The 18,619-nt window shown below is 40.9% G+C and overlaps 2 protein-coding genes across 8 annotated transcripts in view; one reads left to right on the top strand and one right to left on the bottom strand.

Annotated features, from left to right (window-relative positions):
- GTF3C1 (general transcription factor IIIC subunit 1) overlaps positions 1 to 5,592 on the bottom strand; it is a 42,204-nt gene extending 36,612 nt beyond the window's left edge. For all 3 annotated transcript variants that reach the window (XM_065684006.1, XM_065684008.1, XM_065684007.1), the window contains exons 1-5: positions 5,358 to 5,592; positions 4,447 to 4,656; positions 4,104 to 4,280; positions 1,063 to 1,206; positions 236 to 332 (exon numbers count right to left, since the gene is read on the bottom strand). In XM_065684006.1, the coding sequence (XP_065540078.1) occupies positions 236 to 332; positions 1,063 to 1,206; positions 4,104 to 4,280; positions 4,447 to 4,656; positions 5,358 to 5,578 (849 nt within the window). In that variant the 5' untranslated portion in view covers positions 5,579 to 5,592. The remainder of the gene's footprint in view (positions 1 to 235; positions 333 to 1,062; positions 1,207 to 4,103; positions 4,281 to 4,446; positions 4,657 to 5,357) is intronic.
- KATNIP (katanin interacting protein) overlaps positions 5,336 to 18,619 on the top strand; it is a 61,059-nt gene continuing 47,775 nt past the window's right edge. The window contains exons 1-7 of one of the 5 annotated variants that reach the window (XR_010613657.1): positions 5,336 to 5,758; positions 6,586 to 6,662; positions 7,119 to 7,288; positions 11,699 to 11,784; positions 14,521 to 14,655; positions 16,717 to 16,978; positions 18,098 to 18,250. Coding sequence is in view for 4 of the 5 variants with exons in the window: in XM_065684009.1 (XP_065540081.1) it covers positions 6,601 to 6,662; positions 7,119 to 7,288; positions 11,699 to 11,784; positions 14,521 to 14,655; positions 16,717 to 16,978; positions 18,098 to 18,250 (868 nt within the window). In the remaining variant the exon portion in view is untranslated. Of the gene's footprint in view, positions 5,759 to 5,779; positions 6,161 to 6,585; positions 6,663 to 7,118; positions 7,289 to 11,698; positions 11,785 to 14,520; positions 14,656 to 16,716; positions 16,979 to 18,097; positions 18,251 to 18,619 lie in introns of those variants that run through there. The other 4 variants (XM_065684011.1, XM_065684009.1, XM_065684012.1 and 1 more) reach the window with 4 other exon arrangements.

Here is an 18,619-nt window from a genome sequence, read left to right as displayed (position 1 = left end):
GTCAGAATTGCATGATGATATCCACTGACAAACTTTTCTGAATCTGTGGATTGAATAGAACTCCTTCCTTATAACAAACAGCAACTTGATCTAGTAGATTTTTAAGATTCTTCTTTTGATATTTTACCTTCAAATTTTGTGCAACTTAAAAAACCACGCAGTGCAAATCACTGCCTTTGATACTTATCATCGCGATTCTACATGAGTGAGAATGTGAAAGAGTAATGAATCTCACCAGTTCTTCCCTCAGGTTTCCTAATGTCTCCATCTGGTTTGAACGAGCACTTAGCATACTTGAGAGTTTCTCCATCAGAATATCGTATTTGCTCCTCCTAACCAAGAAAAACATGATTTTACATGTAAGCACGCATACAGCTTTATGAACACGAGTTGTACCTTTACAAAAGGTCAGTCACTAGGGAAAGTATGCTGAAGTGTTCTCAGTTTGTTTTAGAAATTACAGGGTGATTTTAGAATAATTTTACAGGGTGATTATTTAGAATAATTTTTAGAATAATTTCTAGAATAATTTTTAGAATAATTTTTAGAATAATTTTTAGAATAATTTTTAGAATAATTTTTAGAATAATTTTTAGAATAATTTTACAGGGTGATTATTTAGAATAATTTTATAAATTATTTCTGTGAATAGCACTAAGAAGAGACTTCAACTGAGGTAACAGTGACTAGCCCAGGCTGTTGCTTCATTGGCAATCCACAGAAGTACAAGTTTTAATCATAAAGAAGACAGGAAAACAAAAAAATCTATTAGAAATGCATACGAAGTGAGAACACTCAAAATTAACAGAAAGATTAGTGCCACAATACGAAGAGTTAGGTTTATGCAGGAAGGTGAGAGGAACTAGAATACCCTTACTGTATACAGCTCTAAGACAAGTAAGTTTTAAACTGTCCAGCATTTAGAAAAGGAGTTAATAAAGAAATTGAGAAGAATCAATAGCAGGAAACTGTGATGGTTCTGTGACAACAGAGCAATCTTCCATCATCATAAAAGGTCACAATCTAGTCAGGAGATTTTCAAAACGCCTGACTGGCACATACCTATCAACATGAAAGCGAGTCAGAAGCAGAAGAATTGAGTGTTGCTGTGATCCACTTGGTAGTCTTATGACATGGGACTGCATTGTTATGAGACCATTTCTGTCCAGTACTCTTCGGTGATAATGAATTTTTCCAGCATCCACTCTAAAGAAAAGATTGTAAGGTATCTATAGGCATAGGAACTTCTGCAAATCAATAGTAATTAATTCTAATCCCAAAACACTTCAATTAAATTACCTATGGTCTTGGCCACATATGTTAATTGTCGAAAAGACAATTGCAAAATTAGGAACTGCCAAAATTAAGGTAACCTGTGAAATTGATTTTCATAGTTAATCTGATTAAACACAGAGAAATACCTCCAGTTTTAACCTACAGTCCCTATGCATTATCAGTGTCATGGCATGGTTTAAGGAGACAGCTGAACCATTACTGTGGTCCCACACTCTCCTTCTCCATCCTCTCCTAACTCCCGGCTACACTACAATCACAGCCCCCCTTGCAATAACTTTGATATTCATCTCACTCCATTTTGAGCTATTTTAGGCAACTGAACTGACAGAAAAGTACCCACAAAATATTTCCGCTCTGCACCCATCATCTTACTTATCTAAAAGAGCTTCCTAAGTGGCAAAAAAACCAATGCCAGTGTGGTTTACAAGCTTCATCTCCTAAAAGCAGTGAATCCTTAGTAGCAATGCTAATATTCTACAGCACTCCAATACCAGGAATTCCTGAAGAGGCTGTGTAATGCTCCTCTATCCACAAAATACATGGTCTAGCTTGAGAGCTGGTAACTCAGGCTGCTGCTCAGGTAATAGAGGAAGATGTTGCGAATAAGACAGACTAGGGACAATGTAGGCCCCCTCCAGAGACTATCAGGAGAACTGGCTACCCTGGATTTGGAGAAGGCTGAGGTTCTTAATGACTTCCTTGCCCCAGTCTTCACTGGCAAAGGCTCTGACCACACCACCCAAGCCTTGGAATGCAGACGCAGGGACTGTGAGAATGATGACCTTGGGCCTACTGTAGGAGAGGATCTGGTTCAAGACCATCTTGAGAACCTGAACGTGCACAAGTCCATGGGACCTGCTGAAATCCATCCATCGGTCCTGAAGGAGCTGGCAAATGAAGTTGCTAAGCCACTGGCCATCATATTTGAAAAATCATGGCAGTCAGGTGAAGTTTCCAATGACTGGAAAAAGGGAAATATAACCCCCATTTTCAAGAAGGGGAAAATGGAAGACCCAGGGAATTACAGACCAGTCAGTCTCACCTCTGTGCCTGGCAAAATCTTGGAGCACATTCTCCTTCCTGGACAGTATGCTAAGGCACATGAAAAACAACAAGGTGCTTGGTGACAGCCAGCACGGCTTCACTAAGGGGAAATCCTGCCTGACCAATTTGGTGGCCTTCTATGATGGGGCTACAGAACTGATGGACGGGCAGAGCAGCTGATGTCATCTACCTGGACTTGTGCAAAGCGTTCATCACTGTCCTGCATGACATCCTTGTCTCTAAATTGGAGAGACATCAATGTGATAGATGGACCACTCGGTGGATAAAAAACTGGTGGGATGGCTGCACACAGAGTTGTGGTCAATGGCTCAATGTCTGACTGGAGACCAGTAACGAGTGGTGTCCCTCAGGGATCTGTGTTGGGACCGGTCTTGTTTAACATCTCTGTTGGTGACATGGACAGTGGGATTGCGTACGCCCTCAGCAAGTTTGCCAATGACACCAAGCTGTGTAGTTCAGTTCATATGCTGGAGGGAAAAAAAGCCATCCATAAGGACCTTGACACGCTTGTGAGGTGGGCTGATGCCAACCTCATGAAGTTCAACCATGCCAAGTGCAAGGTCCTACACCTGGGTCGGAGCAATCCCAGGCACAGCTGCAGGCTGGGCAGAGAAGAGATTCAGAGCAGCCCTGTGGAGAAGGACTTGGGGGTGTTGGTCGATGAGAAAATGAACATGAGCCAGCTTCAGTGTGCACTCGCAGCCCAGAAAGCCAACCGTATCCTGGGCTGCATCAAAAGGAGCGTGACCAGCAGGTCGAGGGAGGTGATCCTGCCCCTCTACTCTGCTCTTGAGAGACCTCACCTGGAGTATTGTGTGCAGTTCTGGTGTCCTCAACATAAAAAGGACATGGAACTGTTGGAACAAGTCCAGAGGAGGGCCATGAGGATGATCAGGGGACTGGAGCACCTCCCGTATGAAGACAGGCTGAGGAAGTTGGGGCTGTTCAGCCTGGAGAAGAGAAGGCTGCGTGGAGACCTCATAGCAGCCTTCCAGTATCTGAAGGGGGGCTATAGGGATGCTGGGGAGGGACTCTTCATTAGGGACTGTAGTGACAGGACAAGGGGTAATGGGTTAAAACTTAAACACGGGAAGTTTAGACTGGATATAAGGAAGAAGTTCTTTACTGTGAGGGTGGTGAGGCACTGGAATGGGTCGCCCAGGGAAGTTGTGAATGTTCCATCCCTGGTTGCGTTCAAAGCCAGGTTGGACAGAGCCTCGGGTGACGTGGTTTAGTGTGAGGTGTCCCTGTTCATGGCAGGGGGTTTGGAACTTGATGATCTTAAGGTCCTTTCCAACCCTAACTATTCTATGGTTTGATGTTACACAGCACAAATTCTGGGGACAAAAGATGAGCATCAAAGAATCTCTTCAGAACTTGGGCAGGATAAGATGCCCTAAGAAAAGTAAATGAAAACCATAATTTCACTCAAATCTGAAGAAAAAGTGATTTAGAGAAAGCAAGAACTTCTACAAATTAGAAATACGTATTAACCCAACAGACAATCTCTGATTCCATCAGAAAATGTCAGGTAATATAATGAACTCAAGGAAGAAACCAGTATGATTTAAGCAATACAGGCTCTAACAAACCAGTACTCCTAGTAGTAAGGATAAGATACTATCAAGACAAACAAGAGTTTAAATCAATACATAGGAAGTCTTAAGTGGACAGATCTTTATAGGCAGCCAGTAGAAACTTATTAGCTTTGATTTCGTTCGTATAGCAAAACATAAACTTACTTGAAAGCCCCACTGTGAAGGTCCCTCTGAAGCTCCCCTTGCCACCTAGCACGGCCTAAACGCTCCAGAATACAGTAGGAGAAGTCTGGGAGCTTTAAGTCAGGGTCCCCCTCCCAGCCTATCAAAGCTCTGTAACGCTGGTCTTGGGAAGCAACAATGACTAGCTTCTCTCCCCATCTACAAAACAGTAGGGAAAGTAATAAATTATTATTAGTGCAATAAAAACAGAGAGATCACTTACCCCCCCCCCCCAAACACCACTGTTGATATAATCTGCACAGACTGAGGGCTAAATTTTAAAACTGAAGTTAATAACCTTTATAGACACAAACATTTCACTCACTTTTCAATAGCTTCTACGTAAGTATAACAAGGCTGCAAATCCTGCCTCCTTATTTGATCAGTGATATCTACTCTCTCTTTAAAATACTGGCAGGAACCCTGGATGCCATCTTTATTATCAAAAATCATGTGGACAGGATAAATATCATCCAGAGGAACAGGATCTCTTTTGGTTTCTAGTATTCCTGTTTCAAGGTCTATTTCTTCATATCTGAAACGAAAGCAGAGCCAACATTTAACCAAGAAAGAGGATTTTGGAACCGAAATATAACACAAACAATGCTGGTATCTCTATGAAATATCTCAGGAAAATGAAATTCTTTTGAAACCTCAAAGCTGGAAAAACACAAAGCGCAAGAGCTGCACTCCTTGAGCACAACCAAACCTTATCAGAGTGTATGAAGCAAGAGAAGGGAATACATTACCCAGTCTTCAAAAATTCAAGGATATTTAAGTGATGGGAATAAAAGAAACACATATAAATACTAGTTGCAGAAAACAACGACTACATCCATGCTGATGAACATGGACATAAATTCTGCTTGTAGATACGTGGCAAGCAGTCATTTGACTATTTATTTGATCAGAAATCTAGCCAGTCAGATAAATTCGACTATTTATTTGAGCAGAAATCTAGCCAGGACTCCTGCACAGGTCTCCTGCAGAGCAGACTTCAAACCCGCCCTCCTCTCTGCCTGCCGCCAACCAGCCCACTTCAGCGTTCTTTCTGCTAAGCCCGGGCGGCTCCGGGGAGCGAGCAGAGGCGGCACGGGCAGCCACCGGGGCGCCCGAGGAGCCAACCAGGCCCGATTAACCCCGCAGAGAAGCGAGCCCTCCCTGTGAGGCACCCGGCCCGGCGGGACCGGGGAAGCGCGGCGGGAGGGGCGCACCGTCCCCCGGAGCGGCCCTCACCGGTCGTGCAGGCGGAGCGGCGGGCGCGCCAGCGGCAGCAAGTAGAAGCTGACGCCGGGCTGTGCGCTGAGCGCGGCCCAGAGGAGCTGCTGCGTGGCGGGCTCCAGCGGCAGCGGGAAGGGCGGCGAGCGGGTACCCAGACGGTACCACAGCGTGCCCAGCGTGATCCCGTCCAGCCCCTCCAGAGCCACCTCGTCCAGCACTGCCCACAGCGCCTCCATGCCCGCCACGGCTTCCGGGCCGCGCGAAGGAAGTGAGATCACCTCCGCGACGGTAACCACGGAAACGCACAAACAGGGCCGCGGCGGCGGGGCCTGGTGCGGCCCGGCTGCCCCTCGCCGAGCTGTGGCTGGCTCTGCGCCCGTTCCCCGTGGGCCTGGCACTGTGCCGGCGCTGCACAGGTACCGCGCACGCGGGCGGGACGGGCGGCCCTGCGCGGCTCGGGAGAGCTGTTAGATCAGCCCGCACGCTGCGTTCTCTCAGCCGGGCCGCGGGACGGGACGGGCAGTAAAAAGAACCCGCAGTTGGTTAGAGGTCGAATATGATCAGAGGGGGATTTGGTTGTTGGTTTCTGTTTGGTTTTTGTGGGTTTTTTTTTCCATTTTTTTTTTGTTCGGTAGTGGGTTTTTTGTTTGTTTTTGTTTGGGTTGCTTTGGATTTGTGCAGAACTAAGTTGAACCTCCTGGGGGCAAGTTTAAGCTTCTGAGTGTGTAAGAGGGCACCATACCACAAGTTACAGCAGTTACTCTGGGATAATTGGTGGGGATTGCTGGAAAAGTTAATTTTCCTGAAAGGCAAGCAAGGTAAAATATTTTATTAAACAATTTAAATGTATACAGCCTCTATAATGAATAATAATTAATAGAATTAACACAGTTCTAGAATTAACTGACCTTATGAGCAGTAGCAATTCAGGAAAATCATCCTACAGCTGAGCTTTGGGCATGCCCCTTTCAGCTTGCGCCCCATAATTGACTTGATTGTCAGTTCATGGATTCTAAACTCGTATTTTTATCTATTTGGTAGATGATGAAGGGTTCTGAAAAATATGTAAAACGAATAAAGTTTCCTCTGTTCTTCAGGAATTTAATTCGCTGCACTGACAATTTGTAGAAGAAGGAACTTGTTTCAGTTTATGGCATTCTTGTCTATTGAGGGTACAAAGCCAGTAGTACTCTGTAATGAATAATTTCTATGCTTAAGTGTGACAATTAAATTCTTATTTCAGTTTCATATTAAGGACATGGTGACTGACTTTGATGAAAAACATGACGAATATTTAATATCCCTTCAGCAGAGAAACCGGTAAGATGCAGAATTGTTACTACAATTGAGTATGTAATATCTGTTGTGCACTAATATAGTATCTAATATCAGCAATTGTGAAAGTTAGTTTAAGAACTTGCTTTTTAAACTTGTGATGCAAAGTCTGACTTACTGTGCCTTAAAGCATTTGTTGATTCTCTTTTCTTTGTTTGCCAAGTACACCAAAATTCTTTTGTCTAGAGGAGATCACAATATTTTTTCAGTGTACTTGAAACTATAGACAAATTTATTAATAAAATAGTTCGGGTTTTTTTTTCCTGTGGCTTAGAGGGAAGATTTTTGTCTTGTGAACTGGAAACATATTTATCGTTTTTGGGACGTCATATGGTTTTGGGACATCATATCGTCAAAGTGTCATCAAACCATATCTGACTTTATGTATGTGCTTATCTGTGCACTGCATAAGGATGAATTATATTATCCTTTCTGCTTCAGGTTACTGGAACGTTTAAGAAGAAAGGATCCCCTACAAATCAAACTGGAGCAGTTAGAACGAGGATTTTCTCTGTATCTGAATGGAGCTAATTCAGAGCGGAGAAATTACCGCAGAAGAATCAAATCACATGGCTGCCTTAAAAATGTGACAGAGACCACCAGGACAAATGGTGAGTTACATGAGAGTTTTGCAGAGATTTTAAACATTTTACTCATCAGAGCTGTAGTTCAGTTGGTGAGGTTACTGGTCAGGCTATAATAAAGTAAGAGCAGCATTTGAGCTTGGTGAAATGAAATTCATCAGAGTACTTAAGCTGATTGTACGTAAGAGGTGGTGTCTGCAACACCCTATCAATTTCTCACTTGATCGCTGACTAATTCCAAAGTTTAACTTCCCTGCTTCTCTATTTGTTAAACAGTTATAACTAAAGCTGGAAGATTAGAAATGTGTATAAATTGTCAGTGTCACATGGTGGTAAACCTTTCTTTGATATATAACACTGTTAATAGGCTTTAAAATCTGATGGACTTCGGTGTTATCTAGGTCTGGTGTTCTGTAGACAAATTACATTTCATGACACCGGCTGTAATCAAATTATATCCAGTAATAGCTGCACTAAGCTCATAAATCATGTTTAAACTGTAATAGTTGTCAGAAAAAGACAGCTAAGCTTTATTTAAATATTTGAAGTAAAGAAAATCTACCATTTTCTGCCGGTGATTAGCTGGCTTTATTTAAAAATGTGGGTTTTGTTTCTAATTTAAGTCTGTCATAGAGAACAGTGTAGTGACAGGAATAATTTTGCATGTATGAAGGTATAAAGTGTGAGCTTACTGGCCTTCTAATCTATTTAGCATAATGAAAATAAAGTTGATTTTACTAAATCCCTATGTAAAGCAGTTTACCAACCTTGGTCTGTTATCCTCATGCTTGCTACAACCAGTCTATCTTAGGCTGTATTTTTTTTACCTGTTGCTGTGTAGATAGTGGCTGGTTAAGCTTTATTTTCACTTAACATGAAGATAAAGGGTTTCAAAGGTTACTTGTATGGTAACTTGTTACAATTGAAAATTCATTAATCTTGACAATACTAGAAACTAACTTTTAGTAACTGTTCTAACAGTTACTCTAACTTCAGCATCTCTTTTTCTTTTACGTGCTGTTTGCTTTCATGTTTAAGTGTGTTCAGGCTTAGCTGACTGCCTTATAATTTCTCGCAGGCCATACAGGGTGATGATAAGGAATTAGATAGTCACCTAGTTTCACTGTGCTGCATGAAAGGAAAAACTTATGTAATGATGCAAAAAGTTCATGTTATGGGATATATTGAAAATGAAGGAAATTGTGTGCTTCATCACACTGGGATGTGTGACATCATTGGTATCCTGGGGTATACCTTTAGGTAACTACAGAGGGTGTAAAACAGTGTCTTTGACTTTTTTGGTCCAAAATTGTTCAGGGACATTGTGGCAGCAGCTGTAATTGAACTCTGTCAGAAGAAATCTCGTCTTAAAGTTCAGCTATGTAGCTGTTACCTCTAAGGTTAACTAAAGTGGTTTATTTTTATGGTTGCTTAATGCCATTTGATTCTTTTGAGGTGGAGTACTTCATTGTGTCTTAGGGACCTTTAAAGACTTCGGTGGCAGTCTCTGTTCCTTTCCTCAACTCCATCAACGCAGAGACAGTAGCATTATCGCTGTAAAAGAGAATTCAGTGTTTTGCTGTTTCTCAGCTATCCAGTGTTTTTTTTGGAAAAATACATGTGTATTTTAAACACATGTTGCTGCCGTGAGAGATAGCAACTGAATCATCATCCTGTCATTTTTCTTCTTCTGTTTGATTTTGCCACCAGAGTCCAGAGTGGGAGTCAGTGGTGATCTGTATAAGTTTCTTGCCTGGGGGAAGTACCTTAGCAATTTGTGGTCTGTTTCATTTCTAGGCATTTCTTCTCCATGACTGAATATGATTTTACTTACAGAAATGATTTCTAGCTGAGATACAGCACTAATTTTTCTCCCCTATCCATCTTCCATGAGAACTATTGCATCATTTATTACTTCTAAAGCATCCATCTATAGGATTAGTCTTCTCTGAAAAATTAGGAATATGTGATACTTGGTAGTACAGAATGGGCACAGATCCCTTCTTGTGGTTCCTGAAAGTGTCATCATAAATGTATTTGTCTGGACTATTTTCTTTGTCTGTGTTCCCTAGGAGTCATTAATGATAATAGTGATTAATCAACTTTTTGCATTTACTTAGGCTTAGTAATTGAAGTAAATGATGGGCTTATAAAGTAGTGAAGCTGGTCTCTAGGTATACTGTTATTTCTTTGGGTGTATAACCTAGGCCTAGTATCACAACCATGTGTGTACTTCCAGTGAATGTCAGTGTGGTCACAAACATGTGGCTTAAGAGTAGCATGGAATCTCCTTTGGTTACAAGTAGTGTTTTGATGATGTACTACTCAGTTCTTGGCTACTAGAATAAGCACTGTCAGCTCAAGTCTCCAAGGGAGTGACACCAGTGAGCCTATTTTGTATGCTGAAACAGGCAGTGGTTGGTATTCAAATCCTATCCACCTCATGAGAAGGATTTTTTTGTTCTAAAGTAATGTTTATAGCACAGATGACTAGCTCGGCTACATCAACTTCTGCCTGGGAGCTATCGTTTTTCCTGGCTTAGAGAAACCTGGTGACATGAAACCATCACAAAATACGTAGTTCTGAGAACCACATACTCAGCAGTGGTAGCATAAGACCTACCCTATCCCTTTTTCCTACTTAAATTTGTAGCACGTGTGTGTAGCCTTCTAGGACATTTCTTAGAAGAGACAGATTGTTTAGGGGGTGAAGGATGTTTCTAATTCTGTCCCAAAGCAGTGACTGAGTCAGACCTTGCTTCTAGCATTGTAATCTTAGGACAGTTCACCCTCAGTGCCAGAAGAGCACCATAGCAATCAGCATCAATGCTAATGACTGCAGAGTATTTCTGGAGTTACTTGAGAATAGCGTGATGGAGTAACAGGACCTGTAGTTGGAAGGGCTGTTTTTCTTCCGTGGAGCAGTCCATTCCTTTTCCCCTCTGTTCTTAGTCCTGCTCAGGCCTAAGAGATATACTTTGTGCTGAAGCAGTAGAACATCTCGTTTTTCTTGCTCTGTAATTTTATGATCACTCTAAATTGACAAAGGCATACACTGTCCCCCGGAGAATGGTCCTGCTCTGTTGTATCTGCTTGTACTAGCATTTGTGCAATCTCATGGTAAACCAGATTGCACAAGTGACTACAATTAAAAGTGATCTTTCTTTTATGGTCTTCCTCAGTTAAGACTTGCCCATGTGAATTCTCTGAACAGTTCACTGCACAGGTGTGTGTTGGGTTGTCCAACACAAATAGAAAATGTGGTATTGAAAGTTGTAATGAGCAACCTGATCTAATTTTGAAGTAAGCCCTGCTTTGAATGGAAGGTTGGGCTAGGTGACCTCCAGAGGTTCCTTCCAAACTAAATCTTTCTGTGAGTCTATGACCTACGTAGAACGACTGCTTCTTTTATTGATAGTGCCAGTTTCTGCTGGCTTAGGGTGACCATTAAATTATGGCTTAAAGAAAAGAGGTTTTGCATCAGCTTTTTTTCTCCACTGAGAAGAAATGGAAGCTGTAAATCTGCCTTGTGCATAGGAGGAAATAAGATGCCTTTATTTAGGATGCTCTTGAGAGTGTCAGTGATGGCCTTGTTCCATTGAGGGTGCTGATGTGTCCTGCAAGATGCTTGTCTCTTTGTCTCAATCAACGCATCTTCTCAAAAAAACATTGTTCCACTGTAAGTTGGGACCATTTTCAGCACAGGAACCCTTAGTTCTCCTTGACCATGCACAGAATTTTTTGCAGAAGTTCTGGAACCTATTTTTTTTTTTGCCTTAGAAATGAATGAAAATGATTGTTTGTCCTTCACTTATTTTATTTTCACTTATAGAATACACTTATTGTATGTCCTTCACTTGTACATGAAAAACCTTTCTCTGCACAGTATAATACCTAACACATTCTGTTTAATTTGCCAGTCTCTTATGTTTCTTTAGTTTGCAAGCAAACACACACAGTATTCCTTTATAAACCCAGCAGATGTTCACCAGGACCTGTCTGTCAGAGTCTGCCTTCAATAGCGTGGGTTCTGGGATCAGCTGGCTTCCTGAGACAGGTTACTGTATACCCAGCTAGGAGTTAGAATGAATGATGTGTACCCCTATTCTAGAACATAATTCTATCCTTCTGTATCAATGAACATGGGGCTTCACTTGCTGTTCAGCTAATGTATCTTTAAACAATTTATTCTCTGGAATACACATGATGATGACTGTCCCTGAAGAGGTTCAAAACTCCTGCTACTAATACACAACTAGCCAATATCTAAAGTGGATTGCCTTTTCAGTTGTTGATACCATTCACATGTCAAGGGCTTACTCTTCTGTTCTTATCTGGGGGGGGGTGGGGTTGGGGGGTGGGGAAAGAAAAGAATACAAACTAAGGTGTATATTGTCAGATACTGTATTTCTGTTTTGTCTTGTCTCTGTTCTGAAGAAGCAGGCCAGCTAGAAGAGGGAGAGTTGCGAGAACACAGCATACAGACTGTACCAAGGAAAATACAACGCAGAGGCTGGCTTCAAGTAAGAAACAGCTTGAAAGAATGCATCTCTGAACTAATTCTTGTACAGTAAATAATTTTAGGGGAAATTGATTGCAACTAATAGGTAGTGGGTAGCTGGGACTGTTGTAGAATCTGGATCTTGATTTGGTATGGATACTGAGTGACAATGTGAAATGATATCATGACCAGTTTTGTGTCTACTTTGAAGCCTGAAGAGGCAAATCTCATTGAAAGGATCTGGTTTCAGTGATGACTGTAATAGAAACTTCTATAGCCTTGACATGACTGGCTCAACCTGTCCTCCAGCAGAATAGCCGCTGCTTGACATCTCTGATGGCAAGCCTAGAGAGCTTATCTAGTGCAAAGGGTAGAGAAACTCATTTTGAAGAAATATCCCTGCTTGTCATTGCTGTTTTGCACCCTGCAATAGTATTAAGGGGCACAGAGTTCTCATTTGTATAGCTTGAGTTGTACCTTGTGACAGATTCTCGTAGATCAGAAGAAAGGAAGATTCGTGTAGATAATAAAAGTCCCTGCCGATAGATAGTATGGTCCCTGCGCATAAGAAATTTGAAGCCAATAGGTACATGGTTATTGGTTCCCTGGAGAAACATCAGTGTTTTTTTTCTATCTGGCCTAAAGAAGGATCTGACTTAAACTGTCCTGAATGTGAGTTCTGAACAACTGAGACAAGACACCCAAATAATTACCCTTATTAGCAATTGCCCTGGCTGGATATCAGATCTGTGCTTGAGTGACTGGGGATCAGGGGTCTGTGTCACTGCAGATCAGGTGTTCACATCATGCAGGTTTTCTTTCAGCAAATATTGCATATTCAAGTTTCAAGGCTGCATTACTTGTCACCCTTACTGCTTAGTTGAATTAATTTTCTCAGCTAGCAGCTCATGTTCAAACATTCAAGCTGTTCAAACGTAAGCTGTGTTAAGGTACGCTATAAGGTGGCAAGACAGACTTATTGAAGAACACATTCAATCAAAAGCCAGGCTGCCTTAGGATTTCTCTCCTCCTGGCAGTTGCAGAATGTTAGAGGAGTGTATGAACATCAGATAACTAAATTTAGAATCAATGCACAGGCTTCTGGATCACACGTTACCTTTAATGAAACAGTCCTTTTCTGTTGTCTGCAACAGAATTCAAAAGTGGGGAAAAACAGATAATTCTGTGGTTCAGAAAGATGAGTTTCTCAAATCTTCTACCGCTCTTCAGCCATGCTCGAGTTAACTGACAGTGTGCATATTTTGATTGCATCCTAATTATGAAGTAAAACAAGTTAATTTGAATGACTTTCACAGCTGTGTCTGACATTTACAAAGGCAAAGAAATCTTTGTGCTTGAATGCTTATGGCAGAACATTTTCCCCTCATATACACAAGAGTAACACGTCTTCAAAAACCCACAGTTACTTCAAGTAGTCATTTTCATACACAGACATTACAGAATCACAGAATTATTGTGGTTGAAAGGGAACTCCTGAGATCATCTTGACCAATCCCTGTGCTCAGGCATTCCAATGTTTGATCACCTCACAGTATTATTTTTTCTTCTGTTCAGATGGAATTTCATGTTGGGTTTGGGTTTGCTCTTTTGTTGTTGGTTTGTTTGTTTTTTGTTTGGTTTGCATTTTTTTGCTTTTGTTTGTCTTTGTTTTTTTAAATCTGTGTTCATTGTCTCTTGTCCTATCAGTGAGCAGATACCTGTCAGGAATTTATACACTTTGATGACACACCACCCCGCCCCCAAACCTTCTTTTCTCCAGGCTGAAGAGTCCTAGCTCTCTCAGCATCTCCAGCAGAGAATCTGTGCTTGTTGGCTTCTTAATCCTCTGTGCACTCTAAAGATCTCCTAGATAGATTGCTTGAGCCCTGCTATGTTGTCTTTCTAGCAGATAACAGGTGTGTTAGGTGTGTTAAAGTACTCCATGAGAAAAAGGGTCCCAGCATTTTGAGGAAGGCCTCATCTACTTCTTTCTGATCAGGAGGTCCATAGATACCTCCTGTAACAGCACCCATGCTGTCTGCCGGCTGGTTTTGACTGTCTCCTGACCTCTTCTTTGCAGAGCTCTGTACTTTCCAGCTCTCTCACACATAAAGGGTGGTAATTCCTTCTCACCTTCTCACCCTGTCTTTCTTAAAGAGCCTGTGCCTGTATTCATCTGTCACAACACTTCAGCCTTGTAAGCTATCCCACTGTATCTCTGTGATCCCAATGAGGTCATACTCTGTAACTGGATACAAGCTTCTGACTCCTCCTGTTTGTTTCCCTGTGTTCTCCATCAGTGTAGATGCATTTCAGGGAGGCAGCCAAGCACACCGATCCCCCAGAAGAGGTGTGAGAGCTTTTGCCATAAGGTTGTTCCACTAGCACTTCTTTACATGCCTGTGCTTGAAGTGATTCCACTGCAGCTGTTTTGTTGATTGCTGTCCCTAGTCCTATCAGTTTTTCACTTACTTGTTGAGGTGAGGGGGTGAACTCCGATGGGCACTCACTTTAGTGCGAAATGCATGATGCTTGCTGGGCCTGACCTCACTGATGCAGGTGGGGCATCTGACTAGTGCAGTTAAGCCATAACACAGGGGCCCAAAGGTGAGCTCAGGGAGAACAGAAACCTTCTATGGAATGGAGGGGGAAAGCATCACTTGATCCAGATATTGTTATGTAAAATGTGATGATTATTCTTTTGGTACTGCTGGTAGCACAAAAGATGTCTAATTCCTTTGAATGCTGCTTTTAACAGAAAACCGTGGAGATTAAAACAGAAAAGGGGACTAAACTCCGCATTAAACCTCCTCTTGAGTACTCTGAGGATTTTGAACCTTATGAAAGCTTGAATGTGGAGACAAATGGTGATGATCCTCTCCCTTACTCCCAGGTACAATTGGCAGTTGCCTTCTATTGTTCATGGTGGTTTCAATTGAAATGTGAATGGTCCTCAGTTTCAGTCTTAACTAGAGCATTGAAACCCAGCATATAGAATTTCTTTCACAAGATGATTTTGCATTAATGAGGTGTGACGTAAGTAAAAAATTAAAAAAACAAAGTAAAATTACTTTGAAAATCTAACCTCAGTTAGCAATACTGTATAACATCTTAAGTCCCATTTTAAAGAGGTAGAATATTGTCTCTGTTGGCTAGAACCAAGGTATCTCATGCAAGAAGACTTTTCCAGTTCACGTAATAGTTGTACACCATAATGAATGTCACTCTTGGCTGTCAGGTTAGAGAAAGCATAAACAGCAAGTTTTTCTGGGTTTAGGTTAGTTTTTGAATAATGTGCTAAAATTGTTGTGTATCATTGTTTTGCCTAATGAAAGTCAGAGTGAAGTTTTAAAAATACTGTAGTCAGTACAGTTGCTTTCCATCAAGAGTTGTTCTTCTATCGACTCTATGGTTTGATAGTTCAGCCTTCCATTTGATTACTAATTGTAGTTTGTTCCAGCACACTTCACAAACCTCCTATCCCTAAAAAAAAAAATAAAATTAATAAATGAACAAAAATTTATGACTGTTTCTCTGCCTAACCAATTAATGACATCAATAAAGCTTTTCTGGGTAATGGAGTAACATCTATGTATGAAACTGTCTATACATCTTACCACTGACATCAGACAAACTTCCCAAGTGTTTTTTCCTAGGCTGCCTTTCCCGTATTGCTTTTGAGCTTAGGATTTTTTTTTCCCTCTGCAAACCAGTAAGTTGTTTACAGTGATGGATGTTTCTAATCATTTATTTGTGTGTAGTAAGCTAAAAATTTTAAACCAGTCCCCCACTTTTCTTTGTATCCCAAATGGAAATATTTGGGTTTTCCTGAAGCTATAATTGATTTCTTGAATGTCTTGTTACAACGCACTTTATGAGGTTTCAAACTAAAGGAAAGCCTGTACAATTCTCTCTCAAACAGCTAGAAATATTAGTCTTGACTATCATAAGGACATGCTCAATATCAAGCCTCAGGTTGTTTATAGACATTTTTTGAATTTAAGTTTGCCTGCTCTTTGTAATATGTTTCTGTCAACACAGATTTCCTAACAAGGGTCATCTGTAGCAGAAGAGTAGCTTGAATCTTTCATTGCAGACTGCACATGCACCATCACAGTTCATTTGTACCTAATATAGCTTCAGGTTTTCATCTTACTCATACAGTTTGCTTACCTATACTCATCTCAAAACTTTAATGCCAACAAAGTAGGGAAAAAGGTATTAATGACATGCAAGGTCTTTTCCTTTTGCATTCATAAAAGCACAAGGCTCTCTCACAAACATCAATGCTGTTTGTGGCATATCTTGAGAGACGCAGGACAGTTTTTTCCACAGTAAATTTCAAAATAGATTCTTTTTTTCAGAAAATCCTGTTAGTGTTTCCACTTAAAAAAATCTGTGCAAACTGTAAGATTAGTCCGTTAGACCACAACTCTTTTCTACTGTTTTTCGAAGTACAAATATATACAAGACAGGATTATTATCATCTATACATTTGCTTATAAAGAAGTTGCTATTACATTCGCTTTGCAGTCTTGTGAAGGCATTTGGAATATCAGTGTTGCGGCTAGTCTTCAAATAGCAATCCACAAGAGATGGTGATCTAACTGTGTGACACTGGAAAAGTGCATGCCTCTGCCCTCTCCAGTACTTATTTCCTGTTTGTAACTTATTCTCCAGAATTGGTTTTGCACATGAAAATTCCTTGGCCTGCAGAATTTTCCTGCAAACATTCTGATGAGAAGGAATAAAGGTGTTGTAGGATGAATTTTCTTTACAAGTCCTCATCAGAGGAGTGAAGACATGCCAGAGGAATGTGAATATTTTTAGCTGCATCATGGCTCTGAGTTCATGAGAAGATTTTCTTTCTCTGAAAGGAGGAAGAGCTTCCACATTTGTTTATTTTGCAATACATGTTCGAGTTTTACTGACAAATCTGTTTGAATTGTACCAGGAATCAAGAAGAAGCTTGGAACTCAGTATAGAAGAGAAAAGCATGGAAGAAGACTCTCTTAGTGATGAATATGACTCTGTTGAAGAAGATGTGTTTTCAGAACCGTCTTCCACTGAGGAAATAGTTACAAGCTTTGGAGGTCTTCAGCTACACAGCAGTAAATCACTGCAGAAAGAAGCTTCTGAGCATTGGGATGCTGGGGGATGTTCTGGCCTTGATTCTGGCACTGTTACTGTGTTGGAATTCAGCCAGGATCAAAGTAGTAAGTCTGTGTATTATACACTACCACAGTACTATAATAATAATTCTTTGAGAGTATTACTTTTAAGGGAATTGCTGCTGGTTAGTCATCAATGGTTACTTGATACTCTCATGAGCCTGTTGTTTTAATCTCCTGATTTGGGAGACTTGCATCCTCTTACTACTAGAATAAGAGTCTTTTTTGCAAAGAAAAAGATACAGCCCACTTCATACCCTGATAGCATGTGCTATTCATCCCTCATGAGAGATGTAGTAATTTGAGAAAGCAAATCAATCTGGCTCTCAGCCACTTCCTTTTGTCAGGTTTTCTCCCTTGGAGATCTCAATGTGCAAACTCTAAACCAGTCCCTAGGTCTCAAAAATTGTTTAAAAAAACCCCCACCTTGTTAAAGGTAGAACGTTCAGGCAGAAACCAGACCTTGACCTGCATTCAGTATTACTCAAACTTCCAGCCCCCCCTCATTTTGGGTACATTCATGCATTTTGTTTTGGGTTTGTTTTGGGGTTTGGGCTGTTGTATTTTTTTCCTTATCCACAGTTAATTGCTTAACTTAAGAGGAACAATCTTTAAACACACTGGGAAAAGGAGTGTTTCTCTCAGTATCGCAGAGGTGAGTGGAGTATGAATGTGGAGAGGAGGCAGAAGAAGGGATAGGAACAAGGGATGGAGCAGCAGTGAGAAGAACGTCTTTGGGAGAGTGATTATTTTTTTTTTAACCTGGACAGATTTCAAAGCTGTGGTGCAGGTGAACTACACCAGGCAACCCTCTTCCCCTTGAAACTTCTAACTAAGACAACATTTTAGTCTGTATTTAAGACTTCTTTCTTACTTTTGCTTTTCTTGACAGTAATGCAGGTAAATACCTGGTACAGATGAGAGATATTTGTAACTTATAACAATACAGTTTATTTTGTTTCACTAAGTCTGTTCAAGCCTTGCTTATGTACTTCTGTATCAATGGAACAGTATCAATGAAAGAGAGGCAGGATGGAGGTTATCACTTTAACTATGCGAATATAACTAAATAGGCAACATATTAGCAGTTAAGATCCAGTAAGTTTTCCCTGACTGACTGCTCCTAAATATCTCTGAAGTTGATTTTTCTGTTCGTTATTGCAGAAGTGAAGCCAGGACGAGTTCTCTCAGCAAAAAGAAAAGATGATGCTGAAATGTACATTCCTGTCAGACCAGTCATGGTGAAAAATAAAATAATGCGGCCATTCTCTGCTGATTTCTTCCACCAGAGAAAAAGACATGAGAAAAACTGTTCTAGTAAGAAATAAGAATATATAATGTCAATCAGGAGAGGTTTTGTGCATTTTTGCCCTCTGGCTCAGATGTAATTTGAGCACACATCTGTTGTTATGTGATTTTTCTTAGCTGTTGTAATCTTTTTTTAATGTGTTTTTTTGTTGTTGTTTCTACCACCTGGAGTGTTTTATCTGAAGTAAAATTATGAGAGAGACCACAGCCTATATGCTTTTGTCTTCTGTTGCATGTTTGTTACCTTCCTTCTGTTTCTTCTTCCACAGCATAAGAATTTTTCCTCTCCCTTTCAGTCTTTGTGCTTGCTCTGGGTTTCCCATTTCCCATATGGAGTTCTGTTCCCTGTGGTATTAACAGAAATGTGGCTTCTCAAAA

Source organism: Lathamus discolor, chromosome 6 (genome assembly GCF_037157495.1).
Source record: "Lathamus discolor isolate bLatDis1 chromosome 6, bLatDis1.hap1, whole genome shotgun sequence".
Taxonomy (NCBI): Eukaryota; Metazoa; Chordata; class Aves; order Psittaciformes; family Psittacidae; genus Lathamus; species Lathamus discolor.
This window is presented reverse-complemented; position numbering and strand designations above follow the sequence as displayed.